General features: G+C 42.7%; 1 protein-coding gene across 1 annotated transcript in view; it reads left to right on the forward strand.

Moving 5' to 3' along the window:
- The window catches only part of LOC126198679 (sorbitol dehydrogenase-like), a 99,541-nt gene extending 94,739 nt beyond the window's left edge, over nucleotides 1-4,802 (forward strand). The window contains exon 8 of the mRNA XM_049935175.1: nucleotides 3,398-4,802. Within this exon, the coding sequence (XP_049791132.1) occupies nucleotides 3,398-3,557 (160 nt within the window). The 3' untranslated portion in view covers nucleotides 3,558-4,802. The remainder of the gene's footprint in view (nucleotides 1-3,397) is intronic.
- Nucleotides 4,803-15,286: the final 10,484 nt, after the last annotated feature.

Consider the following 15,286-nt stretch of genomic DNA (forward strand, 5'->3'; position numbering starts at 1 on the left):
TACAAGTATGATTCTTTGCTTTCATAAATTGCCTATACGTAGCGTCTTTGCATTAGGTATGACGTCATTACTCAAAGCCAACGAGTGGAATCGGACTCTAGAATTTATCCCTCATCACAGTCATCCACACGACACAGGTACATACTTTTTTTAAATGAACACACCGTCATTTGACTGTGTAGGTGTTTATTTAATGACGACCCAGGTTTTGGCCTTTTATCCCATTTTCAAGTAATTGAGTTTGTCGTTTGAAAATGGCATAAAAGTCCGAAAGCTGGGTCGTAATACAGTCAAATGGCGGTGTGTTCATTTAAGAATTATTGTATGACTGTTGCTCAGCAACATCAAAAGAACGTGATACTTCCTAACAGGTCGGACGAATGCAACTGCGATGCAGGAATCCTTCATCTGCTCCCATACACTTGTTTACTCATTGTGGTACTTCTACTATTCACATTTTAATTAAACTTATGAGCACATGAGGGTTAGTTAATAACATTTAAAAACACAAACTTATATAATCCACTCATCTGCTGGATGATTTGTCGGCTTATAGCACCACTGAAGTGGTCTGAAATTCATCGAATTTGTAATCTTGACTCGTTTTCTGTTTCAAAGCTATCTTTAAATAGATATCAGCAATAAGCTTGCAGCACACTGCTCTACTACTCTGTTGCTTAGCACATTACGCGCGAATATGTAGAAACAGCATCTCAGGAAGATTTTTTTGTTACATTGACTTCCATCAGTATGGTTGCTACAAGGGATTTTGCGTGATGCGAGTTCTGCAAGAGCAAGTCCGCCGCCGTAGTGAATCGGAAATTTAGGAGCCCATTTAACAAGGCTCCACCTGCCAGACGATCCATATACGAGTCGGAATAGCACTTAAAGAAAACAGAAGTCTTTGTCAAGACAAAAGCAGAAGGCGGCGAACAACATGTATGGAACTGTCTGCACGAATGAAGAAAACATTCCCCAGAAGTCTATAAAAGTCAAAGTCTAGTGGCAATTGCAACCCAGGGATTCTAAAGCCATCTGTTTTGGAGAGTGCTAAGAAATAGCCTGCGAATGAGACCGTATCGGATTCAGCTGCTCCAAGCCATTACACATGGCGAGAAACATTGCATTGATAAGCGGTTGCGAACTCACTCTTGCTCAATTTGATCATGCTTAATGCCTTCTTTGTAGATCTAGCAGCCTGTTGCTGGAGATCACTGTAACAAAAGAATTCCTTGAGTTGTTTCCATGCATATAATCAAATAATACTTTGCTTGAACGCAAGTATTTTTTGCAATTACTTGAAAGCGTCAAGAGCATTTTGAATACCCTTGCAATATCAGGTATCAGTAAGGTCTCCGATTTTCTTGTAGCCTCACGTATCATAGTAAGTTCAGCTTGTGGACAGCAGTTTGCAGTTTATTGTTGTCAGCGAACGAACAAATGTTTAATATACACGTATACCAAGAAGTGCGGACGACCTACTACACCCTGATGTATATAGATTTTATAAGATATTTGAACCTGTTTTGATCAATTATACGTATTTCTAGAACGGTAACTAATGACAGAGATGCCATATACTAATTAATGGGATGCCCAAAAGGCGCAGTTCCCTTAGTCTGAAGTTATAAGAATGAAAGATTCACTTCAGTTAACGTAACCTAGTATTCATCAACAAATGATGGAGATTCATTATGAAATTTACAGGTCGAATAAACATCGTTCATTGCTGATCATTCATCCACGGAACAGTAGCTTTAATACGTAAGAATCTTACTTCCTCTGTATTTTCTTTAGTGGTACTGTTTCCATATTTTCCGAATATTTTAAAATTTTAATGTTATGTTCGATGTTACGATTATTTATTAAAATCTGATCCACACAGTATTGATGATCCACACTAATATTTAATTTGTAATTCACTGCGAACCGTATTTAGGCCATCCTCAGGCAACTTAAGACTGACAAGATAGCCCACAGAACATCAGCGGAATAGATGTGCATAGATCACTTTTCCAAAGACATGTGACTTTTATGATTACATATCCGTAAAAAACATAAAAGACTGATGAAATACACAAAAAAGTTACGAACAAATAAACTGTACATACTGTTCCAAGATTAAAAGTATGAGAATGTGCGGACCAGACTAGTGCACAATTGAGTACTGGCGCAGACTGCTACCTTACATGGACAAAATAATGTTGTTGAATGTGATGAATAGGCAGAAAGTAGAGAGGGCAGAGGAGAGGAAGAGTCAATGGAATGTGGGCGTAGAATTGCTAGAACTGCTATAATGTTTGCAACAAGTATATTACCCTACAATGAGAAAATAATAAACGAACTATTACTCAGTAGGTATTTTATCTAGTCAACGTAGCAGTCTGCGCCAATGCTCATTTGTGTACTGTTTTTGACTGGATACTCTTATAGTTTTAATCTTCGAATATAATATGAAATTCATTTGTTCATAGGTTTTTTTGTTTATTTCATTATGCTTGTGCCTTTTTTATGTTTAGTCTTGTCTGCCTAGAAAGGCGAATGCCAGTTCATAATGAACTATAAAATAAGTATTATTGTGGGACATTAATACTGTTTATTTCATTTTTTGATATCTCTATATTCCCTCAAGCACCGACGAAATATTCCATAGATGTTACTGGCTATTTTTGTGACTACTCTTTGAACAAATATCTCACCTAACTTCGAAATATTCAATTGCGTGATACTGCAACACAACTGCCTCGTAATGGGATTAAATACTTAAATATTTTTTCAGTACACTATGTGAAACAGGTGTAGTGCTTATACGGATGTATAAAATTACACAAATATAATAACTTTTTACGGAATGGACATCATGGAAAAAAGCTCACATAGCTTCGTTCATCTGTTTCACATTTTTCGAAATGTTTTTAGAGCAAATATATCTTAACAGTGACACATTTGTTAAGTCCTTTAGACTAATGTTATAATCAGCAATTATAAATACCTCTTGGCTGAAACAGAACTTGAGTTGAAAAATTTGGTCACGTTCGTACGGTGATGAAAGCAGCGACCCAGTGAGCGGAGGAATAAAAACAATGTAACGTTCTCAAAATTGCACTCCCTTATATCATACCCACTGTGATAACTGCCTACTCTTCATGTTTCGACGAGTAATTACAGAAAGAAAAATTATGTTGCTCAGTGTACTTAAGCACAGAACATAATTTCTCCATCACTGGACATAAAAAAAAGAACAAGCCTTCAGTATAAATCTACTTGTAAACGTCATAGAATTTATTATAGATTAATGCTGTGCGCTAGATCAATGTATGTAATGTTGACTGAGTACATTTCTGCTATACAGTTCTTAAATTCTTCCATTACTTACATATTTCTTTGTATTTTGCAGATATCCCATGGCCTTAGAACTTGTCGCATCGGGGAAAACAAATGTCAAAGGTCTGATTACACATAACTTCAGCATGAAGGACACCTTGAAAGCCTTCTCAACTGCCGTTTCTGGGGAAGGAAATCCTATCAAAATCATGATTCATTGCAACAAAGATTAGAACAAAACCTCAGCATTCAAAGTCTACAATCTAATTTTAAGGAAAACGTAATATTACTTACGAACATTAAACATTATGAGTTACTGACCTTAAGAGTTCGACATGTACTGCATCGTCATTTGTGATTACAGTTTTTGATTCCATGAATATCGTGTCGTGCAGTTGAAGATGTTTTCTGATTACTTACAATTTGCAGTGTTACTTCCCTAATGCGGGGTAACATCTAATGGAACAAACGCCGCTGAATCCAAGAGGATTTTAAAGGATAAGCTAGCCTTAATGTCCCATTAAATGATGTAATGTTCTACGTTCGCAGATACCAGCTTCTGTATCCATATTAGACAGATGCATGTACTGGATACAGAACACTGGGTTTGTGAATGACCGATGATGCGTCATTTGACAGAAATATGTAACGCCGTTGTACGTTGATTATCTCACTCTCCTGTGTGGTTCATGACATACTGAGAAACGGAAGCTTGCAACGTATTTTTTTGTGGTGTTCCATTATAATATCAACAGATTCAGATTAGCTAATTCCAAATGAAATAAAGTATTTGTTACAAATAAAAAGCGGCTTGATGCAAGAACAACTTCTTTGGCGATTGAAATAAACACTTCTGACAATAGTTTGAAGTTGTCTGTCGAGACAATCAGCTGAGTTTCTCTGTTAAATCAAATATCAGACAAAACGGGGATATTAATCACACAAGAATTTGAAATTTACAGCATCAATGATAAAATAACCTATTCCAGGAGAAAACAGCAAGAACAGGCAAACAGGACGGTAAAAGAGTACCAAAAATAGTTTGTCAGAACATGCCAACTGGTGAAAGAGGGTTCCAAATCGCGTACACAAGGTTCACAACAGTCACAGAGACGGATCTTCTAACGCTTAGACCACACGATCAGACAAAAGAACGCTCTAATTTTAGTAGTGTTCCATATTTAGGTGCACTATCCGAAAAAAATAGGCACGAGACCTAACAAACATCGTTCCAGCATATTTTACTTCCTCCGATCTAGGTAGAAAACTCAAACGTAAGGAAAAAAAACTGTGATAAATGGGTGTAATGATCTGGGTGTATACTGCATTGTATGCAATTATTGTGTGTGTAAGACAAACGGATGGTAGTTTCGCAACAGATTTTAAGGACACCGCAGCTTAAATAGCTCCCAATCTGCATTAACGACGCACTCAAGAGAAGCGGGGCACAGCGTCACAAGCCCTTCAGAAAAGTTAACAATACTTCGTAAAAAAGAGAAACAGCCGTATTGTGAATATATTAAAGGAAACAGAAATTTTTAGATGTAAAAAGGAAAATGCACAGTTCCCTTTGAATAATCAGAATTAAAGCAATATAACATTCCAGCTAATTGTCGTTGTTTATATAATAAGTGTTAATATATAATAATATTCTGTATTAAACTGACTTGTAAAGGGAGAGCACTCCTAGTCATGACTACATGGCGTCACACCGCTCACAAGATAGTTTCCGTCCTGCCAGTCTGTTAGTCCGTCTTAGTCGCTTCTACTATTCCCAGAACAGGATTACCATGCCGTCACACAGGTAAGAAAGTACCACCATATATCGTTCCACATAGAAATTTGCTTTGTGCCCTGACAACTCACATTATTACTGGCTATTTTATAGCTTTTTTAAAAATTGTTTTAGCGTCTTCTCAGTATAAAATATTTTTTTCTTCGTGTAGATGCAGTCAAATTGTAAAACAAAGGTCCTTAACTACATGATCCACCTACTAGCAATTTTAACGAAATTAATGTATCACGAGATTGCCACCCTTCGTTCGCCAATGTAATGTAGGTAATATTCACTGAATAATATATCTTGACTAGGAGCGATGGATACATATATGATCTTTTAACAATGTATGTATTACCTATTTTAATTTTAATACTAAACCAAGTTGAGACATTGTATATTGTTCTTTAACATGTAGGCCGGCCGCTGTGACCGAGCGGTTCTAGGCGCTTCAGTCTGGAACCTCGCGAACGTTACGGTCGCAGGTTCGAATCCTGCCTCGGGCATGGATGTGTGTGATGTCCTTAGGTTAGTTAGGTTTAAGTAGTTCTCAGTTCTAGAATACTGCTGATCTCTGATGTTAAGTCCCATAGTGCTCAGAGCCATTTGAACCATTTTAACACCTAGGTTTCACCTGATTTGGTTTTAGGCCGGTTGTGCAGCAATAAGCTGTCAGCGGAATTCTTCTTAACATGCCGTTCAACAGCTGCGGATGCCCAGAGTATAATTTTTGAAACAGTAAGTACCTGAAGTATTTTCTTCTCTAGCAAACACTGGAGGTCTGATACAGCCGTCAGTCAAACAGCATGGATCGAGAATTGCAAATGCGCAAACAGAACAGTGATGTTTGATCAGATTCTTGTACAAATTCCTTCTCACAAGACTACTTTAAATCTCAAATTCATAACTTAGTTACTTAATTACAGCAATGGTGCAAGTTGACATCGACAAACAAAAAAATAGACGTGTAGAACTACCAGCTACTAAGTCCCTCATAAGCCTGTCGTCCTTGGCTATCTAAGTCTGAAGGACTCTGCACTTTGTACTAACTAAAAGAAAGCATAAAAAAGTTTGTCTAATATCACAAATATATCTTATTTTGATAGTTATAATGGGACTTAAGAACAAAATACATTCTTACTGCTTTCACACTTGAGAGTCAACCAATTTTCGGTTAGTAAGTTATAAGTGCTCTACTGACGAATCTGTTTCACGGCTACCAAACTTTCTTGACGTCAAGCAGTATGTATACATCGTTGCCAGAAATTTTTTCTTCTCTGACGTTAGTGATCGAATTTTGCAATACCAGAGTACATGCTCGAATTTTCCTGCTCAGCAATTCTTTGTCCTCTACATCTACATCTACATTTATACTCCGCGGGTCACCTTACGGTGTGTGGCGGATGTTACTTCTGTGTTCATGTTCTATTTACGAATGCTGATAACCTCGACGCCGAGCGTCCGTAACCCTACTTCTCTATTAATGAACTGCGCTTGACAAGGATAGCTGTTGATAACGCTCCGTGTGACATCCAATTTCTTTTGTTAACCCTCCTGGCCAGGTTTGTAAAGCCCTCAATGCTACTTCCATGGAGGCCGAGTTGCCACTTTTGTTATGGTGGGCCGAGGTTGTGAGATCGCGAAACGGCTTCTGTTGCAGTACACTGCTATGACGATTTCTCCCTGCAACTGTTACACAGCTATACCCCAGGGTAAACTATCAGGATAGGAGAACGAAGGTTCTACAACACTTCAACAACTTAGTAACAAAGTCACACAAATGAATTAAGGTTTACTTATCTTTGAGAGTTGTCGAATAAGGAAATCTGCAACACTGCGTGTAATATAACACAAAAAGGGCTCTCAAAGGTAAGTGCAAAGAATTATAGGTAAACTTCACAGAACATCGCAAATGTAATTTACAACAACTATCTGTTCACTTTTTAAGAGTTCACTAAACAACGTTCCCTGTCTAAGTCAGCCCTGGACGATGATCTGTAACCGAGTGGCCGAGAGTTGCTCCTCTATCTTCTGAGTAGGCTTCTATCCTTTGTCATCCGGTCATTGGCAGATTGTACTCGGCCGGCAATTGACCGAGACGAAGTCGATACACTATGTGATCAAAAGTATCCGAACACCTAGCTAAAAATGACCTACAAGTTCGTGGTGCCCTCCATCGGTAATGCTGGAATTCAATATGGAGTTGGCCTTTATGACAGCTTCCACTCTCGCAGGCATACGTTCAATCAGGTGCTGGAAGGTTTCTTGGGGAATGGCAGCCCATTCTTCACGGAGTGCTACACTGAGGAGAGGTATCGATGTCAGTCGGTGAGGCCTGGCACTAAGTCGGCGTTGCAAAACCACCTAAAGGTGCTCTGTAGGATTTAGGTCAGGACTCTGTGCAGAACAGACCATTACAGGGATGTTATTGTCGCGTGACCACTCCGCCCCTGGTCGTGCATTATGAACAGGTGCTCGATCGTGTTGAAAGATGCAATGGCCACCCCGAATTGCCCTTCAACAGTGGGAAGCAAGAAAGAGCTAAAAACATCAGTGTAGGCCTGTGCTGTGATAGTGCCACGCAAAACAACAAGGGGTGCAAACCCCCTCCATGGAAAACACAACCACACCATAACACCATCGCCTCCGAATTTTACTGTTGGCACTACACACGCTGGCAGATCACGTTCACTGGGCATTCAAAAGACACACACACCCTGCCATCGGATCGCTACATTGTGTACCGTGATTCGTCACTCCACACAACGTTTTTCCACTGTTCGATTGTCCAATGTTTACGCTCCTTACACCAAGCGAGGCCTCGTTTGGTATTTACCGGCGTGATGTGTGGCTTATGAGCAGCCACTCGACCATGAAATGCGCCTAACTGTCATAGTAGTTGCAGTGGATCCTGATGCAGTTTGGAATTCCTGTGTATTGGTCTGGATAGATGTCTGCCTATTACACATTACGACCCTCTTCAACTGTCGGCGGTCTCTGTCAGTCAACAGACGATGTCATCCCCGAATTGCTCTTCAAAAGTGGGAAGCAAGAAGGTCCTTAAAACATCAATGTAGTCCTGTGCTGTGATAGTGCTACGCAAAACAACAAGGGGTGCCTCCAAGAAAAACACGACCACGCCATAATACCACCGCCTCCTAATTTTACTGTTGGCACTATACAAGCTGGCAGATGACGTTCACCGGGCATTCGCCATACCTACACCCTGCCATCGGATCTCCACATTGTGTACCGTGATTCGTCACTCCACACAACGTTCTTCCACTGTTCAATCGTCCAATGTTTACGCTCCTTACACCAAGTGAGGCGTCTTTTGGCTTATGACCAGCCGCTGGACCATGAAATCCAAGTTTTCTCACCTCCCGCCTAACTGTCATAGTAATTGCAGTGGATTCTGATGCAGTTTGGGATTCCTGTGTGATGGTCTGGATAGATGTCTACCTATTACACACTACGACCCTCTAAAACCGTCGGCGGTCTCTGTCAATCAACAGACAAGGTCGGCCTGTACGCTTTTGTGCTGTATGTGTCCCTTCACGTTTCCACTTCACTATCACTTTGGAAACAGTTGACCTAGGGATGTTCAGACGTGTGGAAATCTCGCGTACAGACATATGACACAAGTGACACCCGATCACCTGACCACGTTTGAAGTCCATGAGTTGCGCGGAGCATCCCATTATGCATTCTCACGATGTCTAATGACTACTGAGGTCGCTGGTATGGAGTATGTGGCAGTAGGTGACAGCAATAATATTCTCTCGTGATAATTTCGCAAGACATATTTGTGTGTGTAAGGGGGGGGGGGGGGACCGAAGTAATATGTATCCCGACCCTTCTTCTCCCTGAATTTCTTGAAGCGTCTGGCACTGGAGTGTGGTGAGCTTCCACGTAGCGCACTCGCGCCGACTTAACGACCCCGTGACGAATCGTGCCGCTCTTCTACGTCTACATGACAACTCTGCAGTTCACACTTTGGTGCCTGGCGGAGGGTTCTTGGAACCACTTTCACACTATTTCTCTACCGTTCCACGCTCGATATGTAGATGGGTGCCATGTTTGAAGGAGAACGTTGGGTCCTGAAATTACGTGAAAAGATCTCGCCACAACAAAGCACACCTTTGTTTTAATGACTGCCCCAACCCAATTCGCGTACCATATCCGTGACATTCTCTCCCCTATTGCGTGATAAGACAAAACGAGCTGCCCTTCTTTGAACTTTTTCGATGTCCTCTCTCAGTCCAATCCAGTAAGGAACCCGTAGTGCACAGTAATACTACAGCAGAGTACGGACAAGCATAGTGTAGCTAGTTTCTTTAGTAGACCCGTTGCATCTTCCAAGTTTTTAATATGCCTTCCTCACAACATTATCTATGTCATAGTTTCAGTTTTAGTTGTTCGCAATTGTAATTGCTAGGTATTTAATTGAATTGACAGCCGTTAGATTTGTGTGATGTATTACGTAATCTAACTTTAAAGGATTCCATTTATTAGTCATGTGGATGACCGCACACTATTCCTCATTTACAGTCAATTTTCATTTTTCGCACCAGACAAATATCTTATCTAAACTATTTTGGTATTTGGTTTTGATAATTTAATGACTTTACAAGATGGGAAATGACAGCATCATCTGCAGGCAGTCTAAGATGGCTACTCAGATTGTCTCCTAAATCGTTTATGTAGAGTAGAATCTCTAAGAGTCAGATATTACTTCTGTTTTCCTCAGTTACTTCCCGTCAATTACAGCGAACCGTGATCTTTCCGTTAGGAAATCACGAATCCAGTCTCACAACCGAGAGAGTAGTCCGCAGGCACGTAACTTGATTAGAAGTCGTTTGCGAGAAAATGTGTCGAAAGCCTTCCGGAAATTTGGAAATATGAAATCAATATGAGACCCCTTGTCATTGCACTCATTACTTCCTGAGAATAAAGAGCTATTGGTGTTCAAACTTCTCTCCCTCTTCTGTTAATTCTAAATGCTAATGATTCCTCGCTGATTAACCATACTCAAGAATCGGTGGAACAAGTGTCCTGTAAACCGTGTATTTCGTGGGTCAATTACGTTTCCTCAACATTCTGCCTCTAAATCTCAGTTTGGCACTGTTTTTCCTACAATTCTTTTTATGTGGACATTGCAGTTTAGGTCGCTCCCGATGGTTACTTGCAGGTATTTTAGGGTAGTTACTATTTCTAGTGTTTGCCGGCACGGTAGCTCAGCGTGTTCCGTCAGAGGTTTAGCCGCCCTCTGCAATAAAAAACTGAGTTAATGGAACGACGATAAACTTGAACAAGCGTCATGAGCGCTCGTCACGAACAATCACAAGCAAAATGAGATTAACAAAAAAAAAAGTGTTTTGTCGCCAATAGTGCAGTCTGACAGTCTCTTCACCTACTATTCTCAATACGTTTCATTTATTCACTTTGAGAGCCAAATGGCAGTCCCTGCACAAATAGTCGATACTCTGAAGGTCTTCCTGCGTTTCATTAGTGTATCGTCCGCAGCAGCAGTATAGCAGCTGAAGAGAAGCCTAGCAGCCTGACTGCGGACTCCTGAGACTCTCGTCACGGCTTCTGTCTGCACAGGTAAGTTTTTAAGGTGCTCAACAAATGTGGGTCCATGGCACAGAGAGTTCTGCCGAACTGAGGCGTCTTAGAAGGATACTTTGCCGTTTTATTCACGAGTGTGTTAAAGTCACAACCCCCTCTAATCAAGCCACAGGATGACGCGAAAAAGGAGGGATGAAAAAGCATAAGCACCCTTTGCTACTTCTTATGTTCAAATTTCGTAGAATGGTGTTGAACGGTCGCTAGTGGTTTCAAACTGTACACGAGAGCAAAAACTGTGGTCGCGCTACACTCACAGCCCCACACTATCCTTAGAGAACAATTGAAACGTACGAGGACATCAGCAGTTTCAAAGGTTGTGTCAAAAGTTGTTAAAGGCGTCTTCCCTTTGCTCAAGGCTCTGCGAACTGTCGTTTTCGACCGCGAGAATCAACGCCCCAAGGAAAGAGGTGGTTTCATTGAGGTCCTTTATGCAACCCACTGATACCTTTTCGTGGTGATTCTGAGCAGCGGTGTATGGAATATTTTCCTCGGCCACTAATAAGAAAAAAAGCATGATATCAACGCTCTTCGTCGCTGTGCTAACCTCCATTGCAGAGGCGTCCGAAGAAGGGGTGAAATGTGGGTAAAAGAGGCTGTGGCGACTTTGCCATCGTGTGATACGTTCACGGTACCATTGGGCAGAATTGTGGCGAATTTTGGTACCAATGTCACGTCATTAACCACCTTTACGGGTCGAATGAACTTCTGAGCTGTGGCCTTTTCTTCGCTTGTGTCGACACCTTGCTGTTCGAAGCGTCGTCGAGGCCGAGGGTGACGTCACAGGGTGCCACGCTTTTGCACCAATACAGAGGGAGGTTGTACGCACCTTTGAGCCAAGTTTCAGGTTTACATGACGCAATCGTTGGTAATTACAGGATTTCGAGGAAGTGATCCTTTCGTTCTATCGCGCAGTGTCTAAGCTCGAAGTAATATTCAGCAAGACATTCAGCGCAGTCTTACACCAATCCCTTTCTCAGGCACCAGTTTTCATTGCGTGACTGCCCCATTCTATAGATGTCAAGTGGAAGTGCCTCCCTATTACAATAGCATGATCAGGAAACGTACTCGTGATATTATTCCAATCGTTTTGGCATTATTATCTTTATTATCCGATATTACACTAGTCATCATAGTACTATGGTCACGTTAACACAATCTACAAAACAGCTAATCAAGTTCCCGACGATGTGAGACCAGTTTCACCTTTACGTCTCTTAAATACAGCAAACAAAGGTGATGTTTCTAATCAAGGAAAGACTTCTATAATGCTATGCAAATTGTAAAATCTATTTATATTCAAAACGACGTTGTCCGTGTTGATGTGTAGCTACAGAGGAAAGAAACTAAGCTGAGGCGCCCTGCTAATCCCGCAGCACAGGACAGATAGTATAAATTGTGGAAAAGGGCCAAAATAAGGGGCTCTCAGTTACACTCGAACATACAACTTTATTATTTGATCAAGGATTACATGAGACCCCCCCCCCCCCCCAAAAAAAAAAATTTTTTTTAAACACACAGCTTTAATCTTTGGGATTTAATTACCGCCTGAAAGCTACTCTCCTGGAAATTGAAATAAGAACACCGTGAATTCATTGTCCCAGGAAGGGGAAACTTTATTGACACATTCCTGGGGTCAGATACATCACATGATCACACTGACAGAACCACAGGCACATAGACACAGGCAACAGAGCATGCACAATGTCGGCACTAGTACAGTGTATATCCACCTTTCGCAGCAATGCAGGCTGCTATTCTCCCATGGAGACGATCGTAGAGATGCTGGATGTAGTCCTGTGGAACGGCTTGCCATGCCATTTCCACCTGGCGCCTCAGTTGGACCAGCGTTCGTGCTGGACGTGCAGACCGCGTGAGATGACGTTTCATCCAGTCCCAAACATGCTCAATAGGGGACAGATCCGGAGATCTTGCTGGCCAGGGTAGTTGACTTACACCTTCTAGAGCACGTTGGGTGGCACGGGATACATGCGGACGTGCATTGTCCTGTTGGAACTGCAAGTTCCCTTGCCGGTCTACGAATGGTAGAACGATGGGTTCGATGACGGTTTGGATGTACCGTGCACTATTCAGTGTCCCCTCGGCGATCACCAGTGGTGTACGGCCAGTGTAGGAGATCGCTCCCCACACCATGATGCCGGGTGTTGGCCCTGTGTGCCTTGGTCGTATGCAGTCCTGATTGTGGCGCTCACCTGCACGGCGACAAACACGCATACGACCATCATTGGCACCAAGGCAGAAGCGACTCTCATCGCTGAAGACGACACGTCTCCATTCGTCCCTCCATTCACGCCTGTCGCGACACCACTGGAGTCGGGCTGCACGATGTTGGGGCGTGAGCGGAAGACGGCTTAACGGTGTGCGGGACCGTAGCCCAGCTTCATGGAGACGGTTGCGAATGGTCCTCGCCGATACCCCAGGAGCAACAGTGTCCCTAATTTGCTGGGAAGTGGCGGTGCGGTCCCCTACGGCACTGCGTAGGATCCTACGGTCTTGGCGTGCATCCGTGCGTCGCTGCGGTCCGGTCCCAGGTCGACGGGCACGTGCACCTTCCGCCGACCACTGGCGACAACATCGATGTACTGTGGAAACCTCACGCCCCACGTGTTGAGCAATTCGGCGGTACGTCCACCCGGCCTCCAGCATGCCCACTATACGCCCTCGCTCAAAGTCCGTCAACTGCACATACGGTTCACGTCCACGCTGTCGCGGCATGCTACCAGTGTTAAAGACTGCGATGGAGCTCCGTGTGCCACGGCAAACTGGCTGACACTGACGGCGGCGGTGCACAAATGCTGCGCAGCTAGCGCCATTCGACGGCCAACACCGCGGTTCCTGGTGTGTCCGCTGTGCCGTGCGTGTGATCATTGCTTGTGCAGCCCTCTCGCAGTGTCCGGAGCAAGTATGGTGGGTCTGACAAATCGGTGTCAATGTGTTCTTTTTTCCATTTCCAGGAGTGTAGTTTAATTTAAAAACGGCTGAAGGCCAATAACTTAAAGCGCAAGCATAATCAGAAATTTAAAAGGCAAGCCTTGTCTTAAAACAGTTCTTTAGTTAGGCTGAAGTAAACAAGTTAAATTCAGTTCGGCTGAAGGCCTAACACTTGAAACTCCAAAACATTAATTTTTTTAAAATACCAAAGGCCTTACGTGAAACAGTTCTTTTATTTAGGCTGAAGGCCTTAAGAACAAACAAGTGAAACTCAAAATCGTCTGAAGGCAAAAGACTTAAAAATTCAACAACCTTAAAATTTTTAATATGCCAAAGGGCTTACGCGAAACAGTACTTTAAACTAGGATGAAAACCTTAAGAGAAAAATAACTCTAATTTAAAACCAAAATCGGCTAGAAGCCATACAAGTAAAAACAAGAAGTACAAATTTTAAAAAAATAGGGCAGTGCACACAAGGGCGCCCAGATGTTCGAGGGTCGGCCTGTAATTCAAACACTAACGCTCGCTTAGGTGAGACAGGCAGTCGGGCCAACCATTCACGATCCGACAACAACCCAACGGACCGAAAGTCAGCGGACCCACCGACAAGATAACTTCCACTTTACCCCATCAGGGCGCAACCCTGGAGTTCAATGGAACAACGTAGAAGATATTGGCGCCCACAACCAATCATACACGGAGCTGTCAAACTACACACCATGCTGGACAGCAACAACACGATGAGGAAACTTTTTTTTTTTTTTTTTTTTTTTTGTCATCAGTCTACTGACTGGTTAGATGCGGCCCGCCACGAATTCCTTTCCTGTGCTAACCTCTTCATCTCAGAGTAGCACTTGCAACCTACGTCCTCAATTATTTGCTTGACGTATTCCAATCTCTGTCTTCCTCTACAGTTTTTGCCCTCAACAGCTCCCTCTAGTACCATGGAAGTCATTCCCTCATGTCTTAGCAGATGTCCTATCATCCTGTCCCTTCTCGTTATCAGAGGAAACTACTCTGCCTGAAATTTACGTCAACGGCCAGGGCAGGTAACCGGAACGTTAACGGCCACAAGGCAGAAGATCCCCCTGGTGCACTTCAATTCAAATAACCAAATACAGTGAAACTCCACCGGAGGGTGGCTAGAATTTTCCAACTTCACGTTGTTTCTCGCGGGAATATCCCCATAGCCGACAAAGAACTCCAAAGGACACAGTGTGAACAGTCTTGACTTGCTGGTAGGTTAAATCAAAAGTCAACTTTCGTGTCCAGGGTCGGTGAGCCACGGACCTCGTAGCAATGGGAACAGCGCCACACAATCCGACACCCCGTAGAGACCGCCAGCGGGCCCCGGCCAACTATGCCCCGCCGAGAATTCCTCGCTGCTCCACACCACCCGACAGACTCCTCAGAGCCAGTATGCCGACAACATTTAAAATAACTTGTCAATCAAAATCACACTAACTACACACAATTTCACGAACACTTGCACGGAGAACCAGACAATGCTAACGGCAGTGACTGTACAATAACAGGGTCGAATCACGAGTAAGCACACACAGCCAACCCATAAGGGACCGCCAGCCAAATATACGTCTTCCGGCA

This window comes from Schistocerca nitens, chromosome 8 (assembly GCF_023898315.1).
Source record: "Schistocerca nitens isolate TAMUIC-IGC-003100 chromosome 8, iqSchNite1.1, whole genome shotgun sequence".
Classification (NCBI taxonomy): domain Eukaryota; kingdom Metazoa; phylum Arthropoda; class Insecta; order Orthoptera; family Acrididae; genus Schistocerca; species Schistocerca nitens.